The sequence below is a fragment of the Anolis sagrei genome, chromosome 3, assembly GCF_037176765.1.
Source record: "Anolis sagrei isolate rAnoSag1 chromosome 3, rAnoSag1.mat, whole genome shotgun sequence".
Lineage (NCBI taxonomy): Eukaryota > Metazoa > Chordata > Lepidosauria > Squamata > Dactyloidae > Anolis > Anolis sagrei.
In genome coordinates this window covers 141,689,216-141,716,265 of record NC_090023.1, presented here as the reverse complement: position 1 = coordinate 141,716,265, position 27,050 = coordinate 141,689,216, and the positions used below count along the sequence as shown (strand labels likewise).

The 27,050-nt window shown below is 41.6% G+C and overlaps 1 protein-coding gene across 1 annotated transcript; it reads right to left on the bottom strand.

Annotated features, from left to right (window-relative positions):
• Nucleotides 1–517: 517 nt before the first annotated feature.
• Nucleotides 518–21,755, bottom strand: CXCL12 (C-X-C motif chemokine ligand 12). Its single transcript, XM_060769326.2, is given in 5 exon segments — nucleotides 518–4,096; nucleotides 7,977–8,063; nucleotides 14,906–15,023; nucleotides 21,446–21,557; nucleotides 21,559–21,755. Coding segments are annotated over 5 exon segments (450 nt in total). The 5' UTR covers nucleotides 21,676–21,755; the 3' UTR covers nucleotides 518–4,080.
• Nucleotides 21,756–27,050: the final 5,295 nt, after the last annotated feature.

The window sequence follows — 27,050 nt, the reverse complement described above, 5'->3', positions numbered from 1 at the left end:
CATGTGAACTAATAAAAATGGATAAACTCACAATGTTAATTAAGGAGATATGTCTAATCAATTTCAAGAAAGATTGCTGAATATTTATTATGTTTCTGCAGCAAAGATGAGGTCTTAAACTTTGGGTTTTTTAAAAATTAAAAGCATGTCATCTTATGGGGAAATGATGCATTGTTGTTGTTTTTTTCTTTTAATGGGCATGGAAAATTGAGAAAATAAAAAACAGAAAGCGAATACAAAGCCCTTAGACTAAGTACTGTAGATTTGTATGTAGTTGATGGTTAGTGGGGGCAATTTTTTTTTTGCTGTAGGTTAGTTTTTATAGATATAAATCATTTTAAAAAGAGCAATCCAGTTGCATGACAGTTTCTGTAAAAATAGTCTTTCCCTTTCCAAAAATGAAATTCAGCAACTCCCAAGAAACATGCCAAACCAGCAGCCAGAAATAAGAAAAGGAGTAATCCTTCTGTGGTATATTTACTTCAATTGAACAGAGGAAAACATATACTGAGAAAAGTAGAATCTGAATACATATTTTATTATGAACATTATAAATATGTATATATTAAATACAAAGAAAGAAAAATAAAGCTGCTTATCCATCCAAAACATTTTAACACTTTTTGGAAGCTGCATGGGGATGTCTGAAATATGAGACACAGCATTAGCAATGTTCTAATCAACCTGAAAACAATCCATACTTTCATACTACTGTACAGAGGCTGCTTTCAATTGGACTGTGCTGCTGCTGCTCTCTGTAATGAAGTAGTCATGCACAGGAATTCACTTTAAACACCCTCCAATTTTCACATCACTACAAACCACATAGATATTTTTAAAGATGCGCAGACATTAGTGCATTAAAATTGCTTCCCTTGTAATATGAAGTAGTCACTATGGAATAAAAAGACTAGTATTCTTTTCTCTCGATGATGCGCTCTGTGGTTGGGTCCTATGCAAACTTGCCTATCTGTCAATTCTGCATCTTAAAGGAACAAGGAGTATTGTGATTATACACAGATCTACTTTCAGACCTCAGGTTGCTCTTTTACATTGAATTAAGAGTTTTAAAATCCTCTGTCATCAGGAAAGCTCACATTGTTTTACATAACAAGAAAACGTGAATCTACTGACACCTACCCTGCCCTCACCATTAAAAGTTGCAGAAAAGTTCACAAATATTGTAAAGGGAACTCTCTGGGAAGAACTACTACATATTTTTGTGAACAAGCCCAGATTTTGGAATTGGTTTGTTTTTAATCCTTTGGATTTCTAGGACACTACTCTTGATTTCCTGTACCGCTGACATAGACCTGAGTTGGACTTGCAGTTTCTCAGTCACAGTCCCCAGCCATTTTGTTTCTTTATCACTGAAAACTGGTGTCTAATGGCATTTTCCATAAGCAGAGGAGCATTAATACTGATTGTCATGACTAATTACTAATGGCAAAATATGCGCCCTTAGCATTAAATATGAACCACTTTTCCAAAGTTTGTTCACAAGTGTATCTGTTTGGACTATGTAACCTCCGGTCCTGCAGAACTGTGTGCTTTTTAAATGCTGAATATACATCCCTCTGGATTTGCTATCTAGAAATTACTAACATTAACAACACAATCCTACACACATCTACCCAGGAGTCATTTCTATTGAGATGAATAGTGCTTGCTCCCAAGAACGTGCAAACATGGTAGATTTTTCTTGAGGCACTTGCTTCTGGTAATAGAAGAAAACACCATTGAATTCGGTGTGACTTTTTCTCAACAAGGTTTCTAAAGCCTTGCAATCCAAATGACTTCCTTCTTTTAGGACAGTGATGGGGATCTATGAGTTGATCTTCAACTCTCAGAACACCAAGCCAATGGTAAAAGATTTGCAGTCATTTAGAGGACCATTAAGCAAATTTGCCAAGTGTTACAGCTGAGGCAGTCATTATATAACCACACTATTTCTCAGAATTTTACAGGGAGTACATATGAAGACATCATGTTTGTATTCCTTACATCAGCTTGAACTTTTTCATTTAACATTGACCCACTAAGGAATACATTATTAAACAATCTGAAACAGGTAATGCTGTTTGGCAGAATACACAGGCTTTGCTTTTCCATAGTTCTATAAATGTACAGTGGGGAGAGATCAAACCCTGTGTAATTTCTCTTTCCCTCTTGCTATTCCTGCTCCATCCCAAAGCATCTGATTGTCCCACAGCCATCTAAAGCAGACAAGCTTATTTTTGAGGACGTGTAGTGAGTTGCCTGGGGGATAGGAAATCACTTAAATCCTTCATTTTGTTGAAGAAAGCTGCTCTATTGACAGAATGATATAAGTGAATGCCACTTCCTATTGCCTGTTACAGTTCATTATACCGTTAGCTATAACCCTGTTTAAAATCTCTTGTGATTTTTCCACATTTGTCAGAGATTACATATTTCAGTACTAAGTAATCAGTGCTTTTCTGTTGCAAGCAGACTGTCCTTTCCACCTGAATCTTATTTTAGTTGACAATTAAATGAAGAAAAGAAGGCTTACCACTTGTATCCATCTATAATCATTTAGACACATACCATACGATACAGTGCTTAGACTCTACTGACCACTCTAACAGAAACTTTGAAAAAAATGTGTTAGGAGCAACTTGAGAAACTGCAAGCCGCTTCTGGTGTGAGAGAATTGGCCTTCTGCAAGCACATTGCTCAGGGGACAACCATCCTGTGGGAGGCTTCCCTCATGTCCCCGCATAGGAAGCTAGAGCTGAGACAGAAGCTTGGATTTGAACCATCAATCTGTTGGTCAGCAGTCCTGCCAGCATAAGGGTTGAACCCATTGTGTCACGGGGGGCTCCTCTTTGGAAAAAAAGCCAGTATGTTTCACTTTATTTGGGATGATTTCAGTAGCATATCCATAATCCTGAATTGCAGCTTCTCAGCCCTACATGGTCAAATGAACCTGTCATGGTCTTGATTCAGGCCCATTCCCCCCAATGTCCATGATTTTTCATGAACCACCACTTTATTCCACAAATGTGCTGTCATTTATTACAAAAACGCTGGCCACAGCTTGTCTTATTTTCAAACATAGTTCTATTTTTTTAAAGTGTGGATGGGGACTGTCTCTACAAATATTAGAGATCCAACCGTCCTTTTCTATTCCATGCATTCATCTAAAATCCAGCCAACAAGGAAATTCTTGTTATAAGGAGTAAATGCCAGGGTTCTGCACAGCAAAATGCATATAAATGCTGTTTCATATGGATTCTGGTTACTTATATGAGTATTACGTAATATCAAACTTTGCCAAAGGGCAAGTCTATGCAGGCACAAAAGCCCAGACTCACTCTGAATTGACCTTTGGCTGTCCTCACAATGTTACTATACTTCTGGTGAATATCACAGTTTATCCTGGTTTAACTGGATTTATCCCACTTCAAGCAAAGTTGGGGGGGATGCTGTGACATTTACTGGAAAGTTTGGAGTATCCTGCAGATTTGATGTAGTGTGGACACCTGGATCAAATTCAGTTCAGCCTGGTATGCACCCATGTTGCCACTGTCATTGCTCCCAGTAGGCCATAAAGCTCTTTGCATCCCAATGTGAGACTAGCAGAACTACACAGACAACCAGGAAGATCAGCCCCATCCTCCTTCCTAATTGCATGGGTTTCTTTACTGATGTCAGAATGGGGCACCCATGATGGCCATGGGATCGCATGAAGCTCTGTTGCTGACTAGGAGTGACAACAGCAACACAGAAGGTGAAGTGATGGTCCAGTGTGGTTTTGTTCTGGCGAGACCATGTGGACACCAGCCCAGTGCCGCAGTGGGTCCAGCAGGGTGCATGCTTGCCAAATCCAGGACCAGCCTGGAGCATTTCTACTCATTTACTGACCAGTGTAGACTCACCCAAAGATTCAAACTAGATCAGATACTGCTGGCAAAGCCTAGACATTTTGTGCAAATATATGACTTCAGAAGTGCTCTTTGATATGTAATAGAAGAGATGCCGTTAACATTCCCTAATAGAAGGATATCTCTGGCTTCTACATAGGGGCATCCTGTGGATGGCGACAGTGCTCGCCTCTTACATCTTGAGTCTCCTGTTGGTGAAGAACAGATTAAGAGTCTATTAAGGAACATAACTGTTGAGCGATGGTAGCGCTTGTAAGAAAGTAACTACCAATTCTAGACACTCTGTAACACATGAAGAGCGTAAAGGAAGCAGGCTTGTTAATGCAATTAATATATGAAGTACTTCATGGAGAATTGTTCCTTGGCAATCCCTGTTCTAACTGTGTTCATTGCAATCAGAACATATTAAAGAGGACCATAACTTCATATAGTAAATATAACACCAAAGATATTCATTGAAGGAGTAAAACAGGAATATAACTCATGGCCCTAAATGTACAACTACTTTGGAGGTTTACTGTTGAATATCCTGGAGTATATAATTAATCTTTAAGAGGAGAGAGGAAGCAGGATGGAAAAGAAAAAGAAATGTGGCAGCATATGTAAGACTACCTAATTTTTATTTTTGCAGGAATGTTTCTTTTTCTTCTTCTCCTTTTTTATAGCTACTTCTTTGAAAACTACTATAAAACTTGGCATTTCAAGTTAGACTGCATCAAGGAAAGCAAAGTGGACATCTTGATGTAGTTGGATTTCAAGAGGTTTCATAACAAGCAGTGCATGCCTCAAGCGTTCCCTACTGTGAATTACCCATCCCATAAACTACTGATACAGTTACACTTCAGTGCTATCCACTGCAAGCTTCTTTTATGAAGGCGGTGATGTTCTTGGGAAGAAGGATCCCAGAAGAAGAGGCTTGGCATCACGGCCACCACAGCTGATGTTCTAACCAAAAAAGCTATACAAGGAATACATGGTCCTCCAGTCAATTCAATGGTATGCTTCCATCATAGAGTCCCACTGGAAAAACTAGAAAATTCTTAGAGAAGCTGGTAAACTGGCTGGGATTTCTGGGAGTTGTAGGCCAAAACACCTGGGGACCCACAACTTGAGAACCACTGTTCTAGGGATTTCCTAAGTATTCTAGGGTAACTTCTATGAAAGTTATTTATTTCAATAAGGTTTGCAATCATCCACAGTTTTCTGTTTTTGCAGTAAGTTCAAGAAAATATTTCTCACAGATAATGGCGTTTTTATCCTCAGTCATTCTTTCCCACTACACAATATCACTGAAGATGCAGTGGGACTGAGCATGTTCACTCCATCCTTAACATTACTACTAGGCTGACCTTTCTCACACAGTATTTATGTTTTGGCCTGGGGGATCTGCAACCTCTTATGAGGAAAACATACACACATTCTACAGAATACCCTTCCTTCACTGGGATGGCACAGAGTGCAATGATAGAGGTGGATAGAGCATTTGTGTTCCTTTCCCCTTCTCCCTCTAAAGGGGGTAAATGCTCAGGAATCCAGTCCAGAAGTGGATTCATATATCAACACAGAGATCTTTTCCCAACACAAACAGATTATATGCATGTCACCATGAAGAAGGGTGGTATGTTTCCTCAAAAAAGGAATGGTTATGGATGAGTTTGGAATTTAGGACAGAGAGTAATTCTGAGACCCGAGTTCAAGAAAAGGCAAAGCGGGCAGGCAATTACGATGGTAGTAGACACAGCTGTTGCTCGCATCTCCCTCAATGCAGAGAAGAGTGGCTAGTTTTCGTGACTCATCTGGATTCTTTAAGCATGACTTTCAAAAAGGAGAAGTATATTAATCGGAATAGCAAGGCAACAAGCAGCTTCTGGGATAAAGAGAATCTCCAATCCCTTCTCCTCTGTCTCTCCAGTAAAAGATATAATGTGATGAGTGCGTCCTTCGGGTAACCTCAGTGACCAAATCTTTTACATTAAAAAAATCATTTTTGCCCTGCATTTTTCCCTGGTTTTGTATGCTTATTAAAAATAGGAGAATCTTCACACTCAGTACAATACATAATTCCTGCTGTAGTTTTATCTAATGTCATTATAGTAACAAAACCATGGTGATATAGTAGTATCAGGCATTTGAGTCTGGCTTTTAAAATAAATGTTGATTATTTTGATTTAAAATGTAATTATATTATTTTAAGTATAAGGTCCGTTATTTTGATGAAGGAAATGACCCAAGAGAAAGGGCCAAGCATCTCCCTCTTCCCTGTTCCTTCACCTGTGGCCCAAGTTTACATTTTTGTGAGTTGCAAGGCTGCATATACATTTCCCATGTTGCATCTTGTTTGGCACTCAACTTTGGGCTAAGCTACATACCGGGGTTAGCCTTTGGGCTAAGCTACATACCGGGGTTGCATTTGAATTTGAAGGATACAGAGCTCTGTTAATAAAAATCCATATCACAAAATGCTAGTGAGCCATTGCACACTTTTTTCTTCCTTTTCACCCTCTCTAAAATCGCAAGCCTGACAAAAGTGATCACTTGGTAGCTTTGGACTCTTCCCTATTTTCCTCACTAATTCTTGGAATTTACAAGTTTGTTATAATTTCTTTCTTTACATGAAAGAAAGCAAGAAAAGATTGAAGACTTATCAGCATTAATGTTAATGGTGTAGTTGTTAGCATGACTGAAATTAGGACTTGATTCTTTGACTATCATGGAACTAGGAGTTAATATTACACGAAATTGGATATCTATGCAGAAGGCTGTTAAGAGGATCAGGGTCAGGAAGAGCTGTTACTAGCCTCAGGTCTTAATGGTGCAGCTTCAGTTAGACGCAAAGCCCCTCAATTAAAACGGCGTTAAGAGTTGCAGCTCAGGCAATTTTAACTTGAAAGAACAAGGAAGTCTTTGGTGGAAAAATATTTGGTTTCCATTTCTGCCATAGCTCAATAACATCAGAGATATACACTTGAGAAATAATTATTGGAGGACAGACAGGTCCCATCTACACTACCATATAATCTTCATTTTATGATAATGTAGATCCAGCCTCAAGAAGAATAAGTAGGGTTAGTGAGTGACAAACTTACTCCTGGCCAAAAGGAGTAAATGAAAAACAGCCCCCATACAGTACATAGTCTCTGTAATGTGAGAAGGTGAAACAATTTACAAGAGCCCATTTTTAAAAAAGCATTCATTTTATTTTATAAAATAAACTTCCATATACAGTTGGGCTTTTATAACATTAAAAATAGCCACCTTTATAGCTAGAATGTGATGTGCATGTGTATATTTATACATATGTGTGTGTGCATATATATATCTATGTACGTGAGTGCAAGTTCATGTATAATACAATGTAATACAATCTTAATACAAGTGAAAAACCGAAGGTCTTTAAAGCTACATTATAATAATTGTAAAATATTCATTTTCCATATAATCATTTACGGGGGCAGCAGTCAGTAAGATATCACTAGACACAGGGCAACAATTGAAAAACATATCTGACTGACAGGAAATGCTAAAAGAAAATGCTTTGGAATTGGGTGGAAATTCAGCATTATGCAGATAGGGAAAATGACCTGCAGGTATGCTTGAAACAGAGTTTAGGTGGATACAACTCCCACCAAAGACTGTTGTGGAAGGAATTTTGGAATTCGATTTCTGCATCTCCTACATATTCAATGTATCCAAAAGGGAACATTCTCAGACAGAAATTTGAATATGGCTATGAACCATGCAGGTTACCCTCAAAAAGGGTACAAATGAAGGGCTGAGTTACAGCATTTGTGGGTTTTTTTATGAGAACTGCACTCAGGATTGGCTCATTTTCGCAGGGCTCAGCTAGCCCTTGTTTCTAGTCCCGAATACTGAAAATGCTGGTGTCAGATAGAAAATCCCCAAATCTTTCCTGTTAGCAAAACAGGAAGAAAAATCCCAAAAGACCTGAAGCAAGAATACGGTCTATTTTCTCGGGGGAGAGTGGAAATGATCCATCTGGCCAGAATAAGCCTTCAGTGCTTTACCCAGTGTGCTTTAGCTGTTAGTCCTTTTGTTTTCTTGGCTTACTTGAGTAGATATTTCTCCAGATACTCCTGAATCCACTTTAGCTTGGGATCAATGCAGATCTGTTTGCTGCTATTTTTCAATCTTGCACTGTCAAAAAGAGGAAAGAGATGCATAATAATAACAACAACAACAACAACAACAACAACCACAACTCTGGGACTTCCTAATTCATACTGACAGAGTTTTGGAGCACAATACTTCTGACCTCACAATAGTGGGAAAAAAACAAGTATGGATCGTCGATGTTGCCATCCCAGGCGACAGCAGGATTGATGAGAAGCAACTGGAAAAGCTTACACGGCATGAGGATTTAAAGACAGAACTGCAAAGACCCTGGCACAAGCCAGTAAAGGTGGTCCCAGTGGTGATTGGCACACTGGATGCAGTGCCTAAAGACCTTGGCTTGCACTTAAAAACAATTGGCAGTGACAAAATTACCATTTGTCAGTAGCAAAAGGCCACCCTACTCAGATCTGCACGCATTATTCACACAGTCCTAGACACTTGGGAAATGTCCGATGTGTTCAAATACAAAAGCCAGCATGGTGATCTTGTTTGCTGTGTACTAATCTTGTTATGTATATAATAATAATAATAATAATAATAATAATAATAATAATAATACCTTATTTATATCCCCCCACCACCACCACCTCTTCAAAAGGACATGGGGAAGCTTACAAAAGCACATTATAATGCAGTAAAATACACAAGTTTTAATCCTGTTCGAAGCCATGTTTTTAAAAACATTGAAGTGTGGGGGCTAGTCTAATTTCTCTAAGGAGGACATTATCTATATCTATGTAATAAAAAAAGTGAAAATAGGTTGCTATCATGAGAATTGTAACTTCACAAGGTCTTTAGCCTTCTTTTCCAGATAGTGCTGGTACCTCACTGAACTACAAATCCCAGGATCCCATAGCAGTGAGCTGTGGCAGTTAAAGTGATATCTAATTGCATTGATTCTATAGTGCAGAAGCAACCAACGAGAACTATCCTTTTTATTATTAAGCACAACATCCATTGAGCTCTTATGCTTTCTCTTCCAAAAAGAAGAAGGCAGTTTAAAAGAGTATTTTCAAAAAATATAAAGACATCACGGTCACTTAAGTGTGACCCAGTGAGTTTTTAAATCTGGATTTCTGGCAGATTCCAGACAAGGAAGAAGTCTGTGCTGATCCGTGTTTTTTTAAAAAAAATAAGTTGGTGCAACCTACTGTCCCCACACCAGCCTGAAAGCTCGTGTTTTCCATGCTGGGTGTCTGGATGCACTCCCAGAACCTTCTGGGAGAAAACCCAAACACCCTAACCCTCTTCCCAAAACCCTTTAAAAACCCATGGTGCCAGAGTCCTCCTGGTGCGTAGAATTGATGTGCTGGGAGAAGAGGGGGGTGATTTTCCTCCTGACCCACATTCTCCTGGCACATCATTTCTATGTGGCAGGAGAGCTCTGGCACCAGTTTAACGGCGGCCAGGTAAGTTATTTTCTTTTTTCAAGTTGTTTTAAGTGGTTTTGGGGAGGAGGGCTGTCCTAGGACTACTGAGGGGGCAGTCCACACAGGGCCCATACTGGATTAGACCTGGATATTTCAAGAAAACCTGGGTCTAATCCTGTATCTAATTAATTCTGGACAGAGCAGGGGTTTCCTGCTTTGTCCCGAATTAATTCGCTTTTACAGGAGGCGTTCTTTGGATGCCTCCAATAAAAGTGAACAAGCTTGAGCGTTTTGGGCCCTATCTGGATGGGCCCTCCCTGACAGTGATGTTAACATACAGGTTTACCTTTCACTTGCCACATGGCCAGCCAATATTTAAACCAGGACGGAGAATATGTGGTCTTGCAAATATTGTTAGGCAGTAGCTCCCAACATTCTTCAAATGCTTGCTTAAAGCTGTTGGGAACTGCAGTCAGGAACAAAGGCAAAATTGAGCTTTCTTTTTCTTTTTTACAGCTAACTAACTAGTCACATCCCAGTTCTTATCAACTTTACATATTTGATCTGACAAGATTATGAAATTCAAGGACACCAAATGTTGCTGAAGATACATTAACAAAGGTGTGCAACTTTAAACTGAATTTTATGTTCATAACTGGTGGCTCTGAAGTTGTTTTGAGAGCAGATTATTTTCAACTGATAACAGTATATTGGCCAAATCCTATTCGCTGAAAACAGCTGGCTAAACCCAATGGATATAGTCCCACTTAAGATTGTTCCATTGAATCAGCTTATGTTGACATCCATCCTTTTGATTCAGCGGGACTAACACTTGATTTAATCCATAAACTTTGGCAGCTAGTAGCATCTCTATCAGTTGGGCAAGTGCATTTGCTCTATGTCTTAGTCAAAACTTTAAAGGAGCTATCTTAATTTGCTGAACTTATAATGGAGGATTTCGCCTCTTTGATAGCTCCTTTAAAGTTCAGACTAAGACCTGGTCCCATATGCACTGCCATATAATGCAGTTTGAAACTGAATTATATGAAAATATAGATGGGACCCTGGAGTGAATTCCAATATGGAAGCCACCAGCTGCCAGGGCGTATAGAAATTTTTGTGCTGCAAGAACCACACTCATTCCTTGCACTTTTTCTAAAGTTCCATATTTTTGCCTCTCAAATAGTCACAAGACATATTTTTAAAATATATTTAAGCTCTTGAAATATGCAATTGAATTATATTTGCAGAGGGTCGGTATAATTAATGGTAGAAAGCTAGCATTTCTTTGTGTATATAAAACTTAAAATAAAAAAAATATGTTCCAGATGACTGCAATAAGTACAGTGCTGCACAGAAAGCCCTACAGCTTTTTACCAAATTATATAGAAAGCAATTAGTACCTATGAATGATCTGCCTCTTGTCAGTTTAACCTTTCAGCAACATCTTCCCTATTCCCAGGTGCCTATTTCTTAGTGTAAACAAGTTGGCTAAACAAATTAATCAAGATTCAAGAAGAAACCCAGAGTCTTTGTTGTAAAGATCAGGGGTAGACTGGTACAACCCCTTCCCACAACTAACTATGTCAAAGTCTCCCTACAATAAAAAGTGGAAGGAAATGTTCCAGTAGCACTAGAGTGCCCTACCTTCCAAAGACCCTGTGTCCATATAGGATAGATACTGATCTCCAAATGACATCTCCAAAGAGTTGCATGGGAGAAGGAGATATTGGGCAGGGAGCAAGGCAAGTCCCCCCCCCCCCCCACCTACAAACCTGTCTGGATGCACTAAATGGCAAAAAATCTCCTTGGGAAGCTTGAAATCCACAGGCAATCACTGTGTTTTTAAAATATGTCTCCCCTACCCCCATCTCCCTGGCATGCACAATAGCCATTTCCTGTTCCTCTAGAAGAGTACATTTTCCTTCTGAGGCCGAACGGTATAGCACTACGAGCTTGCTCCCTCTTCAGCCCCTCTCTCTTCAAATTGCAAGTCATTAATTGACTCCAGGAGCAGGAGTGTACGCTTTGAAAAGCTGGAGGGAAGGGGGGTACTCTCTGTACTGCCTGACCTGAACAGCATGGAAGCTAGCAGAAATGGCCAAGCTACCCGCTTTTACAGTCCAAATTAATGTTTCTTTTCATTTGTTTCAAAGTGCATGATAAAAAGTGGAGGTGACTAGGTGACCTGTTTCCCTGCGTGTAAGTTGAATGGAATTCTGACCATGAAGGCATAAGAAAGTAAATAGGCAGGATAATTTTCTTAACAAATAATGAGCAAAACAGCAAAGAACTGCACAATTGTCAAGTTAGTCAAGATCACTTATAAAGATTGGCGCTGAAATGTTAGTTGTAATGCTACTATTATAATTGAAAACAAAAATTTGAAAAGTGCACTTTGATCAAAAAATCATCTGCTAATGTAAAACATGTTGCAGAGCCCAAACAGGCAACTGGTGGCCCTCCAGATCAAGCTAAGCTGCAGCTCCCAACCTCTCTTCTTGGGCCAGCTAAGGCTGATGGGAGTTACGGTGCAACCACTTAGCTGTCTCTTCCCCTTTGCCGCAAGTTGAATGCATTCCTGGTAAGCTCCTCTTCTCTGCCTTTTCCCTAGAGTTGAGAGTGACGCAGCCCTAACTCAGGGGTTCAGTGAAAGGGGCTTCCTTGAGAGGGAACAGCATCCTGTGCACACATTTTCTCCCCGAGGAGCACGGCATCCATGCCTGCCTGTGGCCTCAGGCATGGAAAGGTACCTACCCCCCCCCCCTCTCTCTCTCCCTTCCTTCCTTCCTTCCTTCCTTCCCTTCTTTCCTCCTTCCCTTCTTTCCTCCTTTCTCTCCCCCACCCCTCTCTCTTTCCAAGGAAGAGGAACCCTCCAGGTTCATCTCTCCCTCCTCCTCTTCTCTCCCAGTTTGGAAATGCTGGAAACCCCCCCACGTATTTTGTGTTTTGCAGAAGCCATGACCATATTTTGAATTACTATTGTGACTTGCATATACAGGCAGTCCTCAAGGTACTAAGATAGGTTCTTAAGTTGAATTTGTATGCAAGTCAGAACAGGTACTTTTTAAAAGTGTAACTCCAGCCAGGTAGGTAGGTAGGTAGGTAGGTAGGTAGAGAGAGAGAGAGAGAGAGAGAGAGAGAGAAAGCGCTTTGGATAGCATAGGGAAGGGGAAGGGTTAATACCGCTGTGGTGTTTATTTTGCTGTCTGTGTTCCTGTTCAGAAGATTTCACTGCACTTTCTGTCTCTGTCAGAATTGGATTTTGAAAAAAACTGGAAACAAGAATTGGTGACAAAACTTCAGTGGAGACAACTTTTGCCCCGTGAGAACTCTTCTAAGAGTGAATTTCCCTTCCTAGAGGCAGATTTCTCTCACTTCCTGTTGTCTCACCCCCGTTCTTAACTAGGAGTCTTAACTTTTCTGAACTTTCACTGCCAGGACTCAATGCTGAACATCAGTTTTGAGTTGTCGAAATTTCTTTCAGGGAGTTGTTGTTTTACAAGGTCTCTAGCCTTCTCTTCCCAAGAATAAAGGTGCCCCACAAAACCGCAAGCCACATGATTTTGTAGCATTGAGCCATGGCCCTTAAAGTAGCAAAATCATACAGTTAGAAATCATTCACGTCTAGTATATGTCAAAACAACATGCTCTTGAGTTTAATTCATCTTTATAATAATTTACATCTCATGTTTTATTGGCTATTATTGTGTGCCTTAAAATCATTTCTGCCTTACGGTGACACCAAGGGTGCTTCTATACTGACGCTATAATTCAGCTTGGTTTGAGACAAACCAGTTTCAGTGCCTGGATGATTAGATTGACATCTGGAACCAGTTTAAGGGCAATTGGGTGATTATACTTGCCGCAGAAGTTGGCTTCAAACTACTTTGCAGGGTTTTAAACATTTCTCTCAGAGATGCACATCAACTATAAGGGCTATAAGGTAAAAAAGGGAAAGTAATAGTTAAGAGTGGAGGTGATCAATGACCTCTCCCAGTGAAATGATTTGCCCTCAGTTGCTTTTTTCTCCAGCCCTGTTCAGGATTCTTTACTGCGCTTCAGCAGGGGCAGGTGACCACAATGAACAATGCATTTTGTGAAGCTGATTTCGCACTGGTATTAAGCACAGTGCATTATATGGCTTACATCAGACTTTTTGTGACTTTTTCAATGTGCTGCTTTTGGTTTAATCTGTGCTACAGCACATATTGGTGTGTTTTGTGGCCACAGTGACCTTGAGTCAGCTTCGGACTACATTATATATGGTCAGTTTAGAAGGGTTCCACGGCTACCCTGTAATGAGGTTTTCTTGGTTTCCTACCCTTTGGGGCTGAGAAACTGCTATTTGCACACAGTCATCTAGTGGGTTTCCATGTACTGTGCATAGTTTTTAAAGGTGGAGCAAACCCAGATCCTCCTTACCATTAGCAAGAAGATAGGTTGGAAAGCATAGCAAAGAGTTAGGGGAAGGAAAAGTAAGTCTCTTACACATGTTGGCTTTCTCTCTGAAAATATTTGCAGGATTTGGGTTCTGCTGTTAAAGCTTAAAGGGAGGGGGAATACGTTTTGCAAACGTCTCTACTGTTTGTTTATCTCTTGTGCTTTGTGTTGTATACAGACTGCAGTGTTGCTTAGCTTGGAGAAATCCCTCTTTCTTTAGGCATAAGGATAACTCACTCTAGAGTTGCTTTCATCACATTCTGTTCTGACAATAATCTTTTCGATTATTCCTCTGCAGGGTATAAGACACTTGAATATTGTGGGACTCCCATTTCTTTTAGAATACTTCGTCAAAACAGTGAAACAAGGAGCGCCTTTCCCTAGTGTTTTGTGCCCTTCTCTGTTTCACCCCCATAAAATGAAAAATAAACATACAGTATTAGATTATTTATTTAAAATCAGTATGTTGATATTATTCCAGACTTCTCTGCTTCTCCCCATACTTACCCCCATTGCATTTGGCATTCTCTGTGTTTCCTCTACACAATACAGAAAAAGTAATTGAGTAAGTGTTTAAAGAGAAGCTCTTTTTAAAAGAGAGGCTCTTTTTTATCTGTTTTGCTCATGCTTTCATCTGCAGCTTGACAATGAAGCAAATTGTTATAGAAGTATGGCCATTAGCTATGTTGAACTCCATGATTTCGCATTGATGTGGCATTGGGGGCTGTATAGTGGGGTGGTTGGAGTGTAGAGGGATGTTTGTGTTGTTTTGTGGTGTGTGCTGGGGAAAGCATTTAATTTTATTGTGAAATAGCTCAATGATAATAAAGCTATTCAATTGTATTTTCTTTTTAAATGTTCCCCACATAAAATAAGTGGAATGTGCCCCACTTTAATGTGTTCAGGAGAAAGTTGTAAAATTATTCTAATCCCCCCAAATATTCTGAGAGTACATTGTGAATGATGAACTTTCCTTTATTTGCACGCTCTGAAAATGGCTGCGGCTTCTGCTAAGCACAAAATGCATTAAGAAAATTGAAATACACTTACATAATCTGGAGCGAACAGCCAGGAACAGTCAGGATCTTCAGGTGCTTAATGTGAGACTTGGCCACACTGCTCTCAACATATCTGCAGGGGCAGCGATAAGTCAAGCTGATGGGCTTCTCTACAAGGTAATACAAAGAAGAAAATTCAAACCTTTACTATCTCACTCTACAGTACAAAGGATTTCAGCCTTTAATCCTTGTGTTTGGAGACAAAAATGAGGTGAGAAACCAGAGCCTAAGAAATGGAGATGCGACTTTTAGAAAAAATAGCAACAGCAGCCGCCAGCGAATTGTTCTTAGTCCATAGAGGCAATTGAGCAAGATAATGGGTTAAAGCAGAAAGGTGCCTGGCCGCTTCAATGTTAATCCCACCCAACTATTTGACCTGAGGCCAAATCAAAAGTCAAACAAGGGAAGAAAGCAAGTTCTCAGTTATGCAAAGCAAAACAAGTCACTCCTCCGCAAACTCATTATGGGGAGAGAAGTTATCAGGCCTTTGGGTATTCAGATTTTGCCCCGAATATAGCTGTTGGCGTCTCTTGTTTCATGCAATGCTGAAAAGAAAACCACAATGAGAATTTCAGGTTCCCAAAATTTAGGAATCACTAATCTGTAAAATGCTTTCCCAAGACTACATGTCACACCCAAACATTTACATAGGTTGTTGGGCCTTCTGGTGCATCAAAGTATGCCCACATTTATAAAACAGACATGAACTTTAGGAGCCCCTGGTAGCCCTTGGGCCAGTAAGACTGAAGACCGACAGGTCAGAGGTTCGAATCCAGGGAGAGTGTGGATGAGCTCCCTCTGTGAGCTCCAGCTCCCCATGCAGAGACATGAGAGAAGCCTCCCACAAGGATGGTAAAACATCAAAAACATCCGGGAGTCCCCTGGGCAATGTCCTTCCAGATGGCCAATTCTCTCACACCAGAAGTGACTTGCAGTTTCTCAAGTCGCTCCTGACACAGGGGGGAAACAAACTTCAGGAAAAATTTTTAAAAGGTACAGAGTTTGGGAGCATTTGGGACAAATTTCCGTGTTCCTGGAGGATCCCAAAGACATTGAGCTGGTCACTAGATTCCCATCCCAACCATATACATTTCTTGCACTAAGCTCCATTTCTGTCCGATCTGTACCACTTTCAAAAGGTGGCAGACACGCACATGACGCAAGATATAGATATAGATACATATATAGATATTCTTTCTTTAATATGTGTCTGGAATAGAATGCTTCCAGACACACTGGTTTTCTGAAGGCAAAGCTACAGAGATCTGTGAATGACACTCTTGGTGTCTTTTTCCTTGCTAAAAGCAGTTGCCAATATGAAGGGGTTATTTGGATTGGGGTCATGGTATTCTATGTTTGTGAAAAACCTTCTTCTTGGGAGGGGGGTATAAGATAATACACTGAAATGGCAACAAAAAAAAGTAAATGGCAACACCACACAAGCACTGAAAAAACTCTTTATATGACCATCTTATGAATTGATCCAACTACACAAATGAATTTCTAGCACATAAACTTTTATAAGGCAGATGTAGAAGATTTTTCTTAAAATAAGACATAAAAAGGCATTTTCGATTCCCAAATAATTACTGATGAATTTTGTTAAATGTATCATCATAATATATACGTATCACAATTTGTTTGAAAATATTAAGTCAACAAATGAGTTCAGAAACATTTAGAAATGGAGTAGGTTGTGCTAAACAGTTATTCTCACTTTCAAAAAATATAACAGAAACTGACCATAACTCTGAAAGATACTTGCTAATGAAAGCAGAGGCCCTTGAATGTGGGACAATGTTTTTCTTTCCCTTATCGTAACTACAGCCACCCACATATCTGGAATAATCAGCTGCAGAGGTTAAAGAGACTCCTGGAATAATGTGGCAGAACAAATCAGTGGAAATGTATCCCCCACCACCCCCACCCAACAGAAACACTCACTGCATTATATATAAACTCTGACTATAATAGACAGCTGAATTTCTTTTTTGTTTATATAACATAACTACCCAAAAACCACACGTGCCACTGTTGGCTCCTTCTCTGGTGCAAATTATACCCGGGGAAATAGAATCATAGAGTTGAAAGAGACCACAAGAGCCATCCAGTCCATCCCTATCATGCAGAAACACACAATCAAAACATCCCTGACAGATGGTCAGATGGCCTCTGATTTAAAACTTCTAGAGAAGGGGACTCCATTACATTCCAAAGCAGCATATTTCACTGCTGAACAGCTCTTACTTACAGGAAATCTTTCTAATCTTTATGTGGAATCTTTTTCCCCCCTGCAATTTGAATCCATTGCTCGTGTCTTAAATCTCCAGAGCAACATAAAACAGTAGTTTGCCATTTTTGTTTTTTGGAAGCCACCCTGAGTCCCTTCGGGGAGAAAGGGTGGGTTAAAAATAAAGTTGTTGTTGTTGTTGTTGTTATGCTCTGTGATGAATAGCGTAGTCTGTAATGTTCCTAGTGCTTTTACAAATGAATAATGTTTTGTCTTTACAAGCAATTATATCTAGGGCCATTAGGTTAATCTAAGGGTCACAATGAACTGCAGAGAGAAATACCAGCCTTTGCAGCTGCCGGTAACAAAAGAAAAAAGATCTCAAACAAGCCATTCACAGTTGTCCTTCATCGCACCATATGTAGCATAGCAGAGATGCTGTGCGCTTTGAAAAAAAAATAGATAAGTGGTCCATTATGTAGAGCCTCCATCCACAGTCCAAAGTTCATATAGTTCAGACACTGGTTTACACTGCCATGGAAACAGAATAAACCTAAGCTAGGGCACATTAACACTGATCAGTTATCTATCCTCAAGGTTGGGCAAATCAGCTCCTTGGCAGCTAAAAGATGCCCAGTTAATGTGGGCCATAACACAGTTTTGGACCCATGTAAGCAGCAACTGTTTACATTGCCATCTTGTGTTCCCTGGGCTCGAGTGGTTCAGGGACAAGGGATGGCACTCACCATCCCGTCCCCTGTCCCCATCCTTGCCGTTGCAGTGGCCAGCATGTGTAAGATGGTTAGTGTCGGTCACTTGGAGTGATGCTCTTATTATTATCTCTCCCAAAGGTGACTCAAAGTGGCTTGACATAAAAGTATTAGTATACAATTTAAAATATACAAATATACAAACACTAAAACAGAATCAAACACAAACAGCACTAAAAATTAACAGTTAAATCCATCAAAACATATTCAAAGTTAATAGGCTAGTCACTCCGAATGAAAAGAGGAGAATATCTCTCTTCTTGTCTTCAACCATGGTCTTTCGGTGAACTAAAAATGAGCAGTTTCGGAAGATGGACTAGTTAAGATTATAGCCATCATTAAATATCTGGGGGGGATATCATGTTGAAGATAAAAAGCCCTCCATTTTCTGCTGCTCTAGAGAAGAGAACATGAACCAATGGATTCAAATTACAAGAAAGGAATCCCTCCTAAACACTGGGACAAACTTCTTTCCTGTTCAACAATAGAGCTGATTACTTGGATGGATGGCGGACTCTCCATCTTAGGTCTTTAAACAGAAGTTGGATGGGCATCTTTCAGGAGTGCTTTAGGAGTCCAAAAAGTTAAACTGCTGAGCTGCTGAACTTGCTGACCGAAAGGTTGGTGGTTCGAATACAAGGAGCGGGTTTTGTGTGTGTGTGTCAGGAGTGACTTGAGAACTGCAAGTCGCTTCTGGTGTGAGTGGGGTGCACTCCCAATGTTAGGCCCAGCTTCTACCAACCTAGCAGTTCAAAAATATGCAAATGTGAGTAGATCAATAGGTACCACTTTGGCGGGAAGGTAACGGTGCTCCATGCAGTCATGCTGGCCACATGACCTTGGAGGTGTCTATGGACAAAGCCGGCTCTTCAGCTTAGAAATGGAGATGAGCACCTACCCCCAGAGTCAGACACGACTGGACTTAATATCAGGGGAAACCTTTACCTTTATCTTAGTTGTGCACAGGCAGTCCCTGAGCTACAGACACCTGACTTACAAATTACTCACAGTTGAGAACAAGGGTGAAACAGGGAGAGAGAGAAATCTACCTCTAGGAAGGGAAATTCACCCCTGAAAGAGTTATCATGGGGGAAAAGGTGTCCCCATTGAATCTTTCTTACCAATCCTTGTTTCCACAACACACCACATTTTTCAAAATCCAATTATCATAGTGACAGAAAGTGAGGTGAAATCTTCTGAACAGGGGAACTGACAGCAAAACAAACACCACAGGGGTGTTCCCTCTTCCCTAAACTTTCCAAAGGCTGGTGTTACATTTTTTAAATGTATGTGTTCCAAATTCAATTTAAGAACAAACCTACAGAATCTATTTTGTTTGTAACTTGAGGACTGCCTGTATTCTTGCCTGGTAGCCGATTAGACTAGATGGCCAAAGTGGGCCTGTGAAGGTGGTCTGATAACCATATATATAGTCGTGGTCAGGGATCTCAGGTGTCCTGGGATTACAAGCCCTCTCACAATGATAGGAACTGCAGACCAGCTAAACTATGGAGAACCACCGCCTGGGCCCATTCAACATCCCGGACTGGAGAGTGGCTGCAATGAGTTTTGCCAGACACCTTAAGGAGCCACTTTCACCAGATGCTTCCCATCTCCGTCCCTTCCTCTCTTCCTCCCTCCCTCTGGGATTATGTCCTTATCCAGGAGAAAATCCTCATTTCGGTGTTCTCAGGGTCTGCCAAACTAAGCCTTTGCTCTCTGGAAAGGAAAGAGACCCCCCAACCCTAACCCTTCAAACTCCCGAGGGAGCAGTTTTTTCCATGGCTGAGGAGGCAAGCTGTGAGGCAGCTCAAAACAAAATCAAAAACAGGAATAACGAAACAGAATCCAAGACTGTGGATCAGAGAGTCTTGCTGGGAAGATGAGGAAGAGGATCCCCTCTGGTCACAGGAAAAAAATAATGTTTAGAGAAACTTCCACAAAAAGCACCACTTGAGTGTGCCTTGGGTTGCATTGGGTATTTTGAAGCCTTATCCCCACTGCCATATAAAATCCAGATTATATGCTTTGAACTGGATTATCTGAATCCACACTCACATTGCCATATAATCCAGTTCAAAGCACATCATATGGATTTTATATGGCTGTGTAGAATGGGGCCCCAACACTTCTGTATGATGCAGTTTCAGGGCCATTCCACACAGCCATATAACCCAGAATATCAAGGCAGAAAAAATCCCACAATGTCTGCTTTGAACTGAGTTATCGGAGTCCACACTACCATATATTCCAGTTCAAAGCAGATCATATGGAGTGTATATGGCAGTGTAGAATGGGGACCAACACTGCTGTATAATGCAATTTCCACAAAGCCATATAACCCAGAATATTAAGGCAGAAAATCCCACAATGTCCACTTTGAACTGGGTTATCTGAGTCCCCATTGCCATATATTCCATTTCAATGCGGATTTTATACAGCTGTGTGGAAGGGGCCTCAGGGCCCATCCAGACAGGCCCTATATCTCAAGATGTGATCCCTGGTTTTCTGCTTTAAACTCCGGGTTAAACCCTTGTGCCTGCAGGACTGCTGACCAACAGGGCAGAGGTTTGAATCCAGGAAGTAGGCCTGGGAAATCCGTGGTTCTAAAGTACTTACAAAACTAAAGTTCAGGTGGTGAAAATTTCAGCACTCTAACAAAACTTTCAAAATGTAATTATTATTTCATTATTGGTGATTTTTATGATAGAACCAATTAGAAACTGCCATTTATAATGAAATTTTGAGAATTTTGTTAGAGTTCTGAAATTTTCGCCACCAGAGCTTTAGTTTCTAAGTACTTTAGGACCATTTAGACCCATGGATTGACCAGGCCTACCAGGAAGAATGCGGATGAGCTCCCTCTGTCAGCTCCAGCTTCCCATGCGGAGACACGAGAGAAGCCTCCCACAGAAGGGTAATACATCCCTGGTTAACGTCCTTGAAGACGGCCAATTCTCTCACACCAGAAGCGACTTGCAGTTTCTCAAAGTTGCTCCTGACACACACAAAAATGAGACTGCACTGCTAGATAATCTGGGATAAGCAAAAAACCTGGGATCAGATCTACGGATATAGGGCCTGTCTGGAAAGGCCCTCCGAATGCAGCTGTAACCGCATCGAACGGGATTATACAGAAGCCTAGACGCCTGTAATGCAGCTCAATGGTACTCTGAAACCGCATTATAGGGCAGTGTAGACGCGTCCTGAGGCAAAGGCGACTGAGGCAAAGGCGACTCCTCAACGTCGTCGGGGTTTCGTGGCGTGCCTTGGACGTCGGACTCTGTGGGGTTCCCAAGCGCCGACAGAAACCGCTGCCACCCGAATTTGGGGTCAAGAGCATGTCAGCCGGCGTCCTTTCTTGCAGAATTGGGCGCCCCTCTCGCGAAGGTGGCCCCCGTGTGACCCCGAAAGATGAGGGAATGGAAAAGAGGGGACCGTCGCGTCCTGTCTCCAGCGCTGCCCGCCTCCCTCCCTCCTTCTCTCCCGCGCGCGCGCACACACACACAGACTCCCGCGCGCGCCCACTCACCCTGGCTGGCCCCGAGGAGCGCGAGCAGCAGGAGGGCGAGGAGCGCGAGGCTGCGGGGCTCCATGGCGGGAGACGGAGGCTGAGGCTGAGGCTGCAACTGAGGCTTGGCACTGAGGCTGAGTGTGGCGGCGGTCTGCCTCCCTCCCCTCTATAGAGGCTGGAGAAAGGGGAGGGAGGGGAGGGGGAAGGAAATGGGGGCCGCGCGCTCCCTGACTGATTGCCTCTGGCATGTTATGCGAGACCCCTCCTCCCTCCAGACGGCATCGGATGAACGGGATTCGCCTCAGTGGAGAGGACTCTTCTCCCGCGAAGCCCCCACCCCCCTCTTGTCCCCGCTCCCATTTCTTCTCAGGCTTGGCTTTGCCCCCCCTGGAAACGGGGGAGAGGGGGTGCTTTGGCAGGCGAGGTGCCCGCCGTCCTGCCAGAGGTCTCCTGCGGGTCACAGCCAGTTTTGCAACTTTCCAAACAGCGCTTGGGTTTTGGAGGAGCCTCCCTCGCCTCCAAAGAAGGACAGAGGCATCCTTTGGAACAGTGGTGCTCAACCTTCCAACAAGCTCCTTCCTTGGAAGCCTTTAAACAGAGGCTAGATTGCCATTTCTCAAGGGTATTTTGATTGTGCTTAGTTGGACTCGATCAGTGGTTCTCAACCTTCCTAATGCCCCCTTAATACACTTCCCCATGTTGTGGTGACGCCCAACCATAAAATTATTTTAGTTGCTACTTCATAACTGTCGTTTTGCTACTGTTATGAATCATAATGTAAATATCTGATATGCAGGATGTATTTTCATTCACTGGACCAAATTTGGCACAAATACCTGATACGCCCAAATTTGAATACTGGTGGGATTGGGGTGTCATTTGGGAGTTGTAGTTGCTGGGATTTATAGTTCACCTACAATCAAATTGCATTTTGAACTCCACCAAGGATGGACTCGAGCCAAACTTGGCACATAGAATTCCCATGACCAATAGAAAATACTGAAAGGGTTTGGTCGGCAGTGACCTTGAATTTTGGAGTTGTAGTTCACCTACATCCAGAGAGCACTGTAGACTCAAACAATGGATCTGGACCAAACTTGGCATGGATACTCAGTATGCCCAGATATGAACCACTAGTGGAGTTTGGGGAAAACAGACCTTGCTATTTGGGAGTTGTAATTGCTGCGATTTATAGTTCACCTACCATCAAAGAGCATTCTGAACACACAGAGCTCCCATGACCAACAGAAAATACTAGAATTGTTTGGTGGGCAGTGACCTTGAGTTTGGGAGTCATAGTTCACCTACATCCAGAGAGTGCTGTGGACTCAAGCAATTATTGATCTGGGCCAAACTTGGCACAAATACTCAATATGCCCAAATGTGGACACTGGTGTCGTTTGGGAAAAATAGACCTTGGCATTTGGGAGTTGTAGTTACAGGAATTTATAGTTCACCTGCAGTCAAAGAGCATTCTGAACCCCACCAATGATAGAATTGGGCCAAACTTCCCACACAGAATTCCTATAAGCAACAGAAAATACTGTGTTTTCTGATGGTCTTTGGCGACCCCTCTGACACCCCCTCACAATCTCACCAGGGGTCCCAACCCCCAGGTTAAGAAACGCTGCATTAGAATCTGGTCCCTAAAAAGGGGTAGGCAATCAGTCAGTAAAAACTAGTGGGAACCCAATATAACTGTTGACTATGAACATCAGGGATGTCCAGCTCAATTCCATCAAGGTCCACCTCAGGTCCCTTCCACACAGCTGAATAAAATCCCACGTTTCCACACAGCCATATAACCCCGAATATCAAGGCATAATAACCCACTTTATCTATTTATTTATTTATTTGCTTACTTACCATCTTTCAACCACACCCTATCTCACCACCGAGGGGGACTCGGGGTGGCTTACAGCTTGGCACAATCCGATGACACATCAAAACATAAACATAACACATTATAAATGCATTAAACATTAAACCATTAAACCAATATCTGCTTTGAACTGGAATATCTGAGTCTACACTGCCATATATCCAAGTGTGGAAGGGACCCGAGACTACAAATCTAGAGGGCCAATTTTAATTCTTGCTTGGCCATGGATTGCTGTCTCTTACATTGTGGGGTCCATTAATTCAGTGTTGGGATCATGAAAAATTGGCACCAGCAAAAGATTTCTAAATGCCACCCATTTACACAAATCAGTTAGCATCAGTGTGCAGCATTGACAGAAAATGCTTCATCTGTACTCCATAAAAAGAGAAATCAATCTTTTTGGCAAGCCTTGCAAATGCTGACTGATTACACTATGTAACACAGTTTTTGTTCCTTGGTTATAAATGTCATTTTCTAATTGGTTCTATCTTTAAAACATTGAAAAAAGGTTTATTCAACTGCAAAAACATTGTTTTTGTGGGACATCCTGCAGGACATTTTGCTATCATTTTTTGATAACTATCTGATAGAGTCACAACCAATTCAGCGTAGTTTGTGGCAACCACAAATCTGCAATTTCCGGAGTATAACAACTACTTTCCAAGTAAGGACCATACAATTAAACAGGAAATAACATTTTCAAACCAGAAACAGAGAAATTTTCAAAATTTGTTATATAGTGTAATTGTTGTACATAGTGGCCAATGTTCTTTGGTTTTTACCCAGTTTGGGTCCCCAGATGTTACTGAATGACAACTCCAGTCACTTTTGATGATCCGTCATGTGGACTGAGGATGATGGGGATTGCAACCCCACTTGTGGCTCTGAGATTGGGGAAGTATTAAAGGGCATTTTAAAGTCAGATATTACATCCAAAGCCTTGTATCTAAGTACCTTATCACATTGAGAAATTTCCCAGTTGTAGGACATTCCAACTTGAGCTCATCGCACAAGTTAAACTACTTCCGGCCATAATGCACAGCCCTCCATGGTTGAAAAGAGGCAGAAGTATCCTGAAAGAAAGGAACTCTGGCAATCAGACCTCATCAAAGTGAAAAATTTCCCCCTTGTAGGACACTTCCGCCTCTTTTCAAGCATGGAGAGGCACAGAGCTCATCACATGGTCCAAGGTTAAAAAGAGGCAGAAATGTCCTGAAAGGAGAAAACTCTGAACACGGATCAGTAATCATGTTCAAAGCTCCTACCTCTTATCGCACTTTATTCTCATGGTTCCAACTGAAAAACAGGTGGGATGGCAACCATCAACGTTTCCCCATTCTGTTCCATTGCCCAACCCTCAGCAGTCTCTTGTATCCTATAGGGTTCAATGCAGAACAATAGGATCCCATGGAAAAAAGTGGTTTCAGCCTCTTTAATGTAAAGGGCTTTGGGCAGGCAAGGGATCTCTTGGTTTCTGGATATTGTTGTTTAAAAAAAGTAATACTAACCTTTTGATTAATTTAAGATGAACGTATTGCCAGCTCTTAAGTTTTCACATGTGGGTCTGAGTGTGATGGGGAGGCAGAACGTGAAACATGACTGCTGACAATATAAGAGGGGTGATTCTCTGTCCTAAAAGAACAGTCACCCATGTTTTCTTGTCTTAATGTGATAACGTCGTAAATTCAAACCCTGCTCTCCCGACTCAACAGAACAAGCTGCAGCCTTCCAGATCACAACTCCTATCAGCTCTAATCATGATGTCATAGGGGTTGTAGTCCAGCATCTGGAGGGCCACATAAAATATCATAGGCTGGATTCAGCTCATGGGCCTTGAGTTTGACACATATGCATTAGAAGCTGGCCCCTAAAGAGATGTTGGTCAGTAAGAACTGGTGGGAGCTTAATATAACTACAGTGTTCCCTCAGTTATCACAGGGGTTCAGTTCCAGGACCACCTGTGATAAGTGAAAGTCCGCAAAGTGGGGATGCCATATTAATTTTAATATTTATACATTATTTTATATATATCATATATTATTTTCTTACCCACACTTCCTTACCCACCTCTTGGCCCATCCCAAGGGCTCCTGCCTGCCTTTCTGGCCTCCGCAGACCCCAGCAGAGCCACACAGGCCAGGGAGGTAGGCCTTCCCTGCCGCACCTCAGGCCGCCGCACTTCCGGGGTCTGTGGAGGCCAGGAAGACAGGCCTTCCTCGCCGTGCCTCAGGCTGCTGCACTTCCGAGGTCCCTGGCCTCCACTGGATGGATATATTTTATATTTTTATTAATATTTTCAAAAACCTGCGAAACAGCAAATCCACTAAAAGCAAACTGCAAAGTAGCGAGCGAACACTGTATTGACTAATGCTATAGAATTAGTGTCATTTGACACCACTTTAATTAACTACCAAGGCTCAATGTTATGGTATCATGAGAGCTAGAGTTTTTCCAGGTCTTTAGTCTTCTTTGCCAAAGGTTTTGGTGCCTCATCAAGCTACAACTCCCACAATGCCATTGCACTAAGCCAAGGCAGTTAAAGCGATGTCAGGCTTGTAGTGCTGTGATTGCTAAAAGTCAGCATGCATTTCTCAAAAACAAGTCATGCCAGACTTAGCTGTTTTTATGATAGAATTACAAGCTTGGCAGATGCAGGGAATGCTATGGATGTAGCATATCTTGATTTCAGTAAGTCCTTTGACAAGTTCCCCTATGACCTTCTGGCAAACAAATTAGTAAAATGTTGGGCTAGATAATACTACTGTTAGGTGGATTTGTAACTGTTTAAGCAACCGAACCTAAAGAGTGCTCATCGATGATTCCTCTTCTTTCTGAAAAGAAGTGACTAGTGAAGTACTGCAGGGTTTGGTCCTTGGCCCAGTGCTGTTCAATATCTTTATCAGTGTCTTGGATGAAGGCTCAGAGGGCATGCTTACGAAGTTTGCAGATGACACCAAATTGGAAGGAATGGCTAATACTCCAGAAGACAGGATCAGATTTCAAAATGACTTTAACAGATTAGAGAGCTGTGCCAAAACTAACAAAATGAATTTCAACAGGGAGAAATGTAAGATACTGCACTTAGGCAGAAAAAATGAAATGCACAGATACATGATGAGTGATGACTGGCTCGACCACAGTTCATGTGAAGAAGTCTTAGTAGACAAGAAGTTGAACATGAGCCAACAAAGTGATAAAGCATCTTTAAAAGCCAATGGGATTTTGGGCTACAGCAAAAGGAGCATAGTGTAGACCAGGGGTCCTCAAACTAAGGCCCCGGGGCCAGATACGGCCCTCCAAGGTCATTTACCCGGCCCTCGCTCAGGGCCAACCTAAGTCTGAAACAAAAACAATCCTAGCTCATAAGCCAAAAGCAGGCCCACACTTCCCATTAAAATACTAATAAGTTTATATTTGTTAAAATTGTTCTTCATTTTAATTATTGTATTGTTTTAAGTTTTTTTCCCCACTACAAATAAGATAAGTGCAGTGTGCATAGGAATTCATTCATTTTTTTTCAAATTATAATTCAGTCCTCCAACAGTTTGAGGGACTGTGACCTGGCCCTCTGTTCGAAAAGTTTGAGGACCCCTGGTGTAGACACTATATCAAGGGAAATCATGGTGCCCCTCTATTCTGCCTTGGTCAGACCTCACTGGTGTACTGTCTCCAATTCTGTTTACCACAATCCAAGAGAGATAATGAGAAGCTGGAAGGCGTCCAGAGGAGGGCGACTAAAAT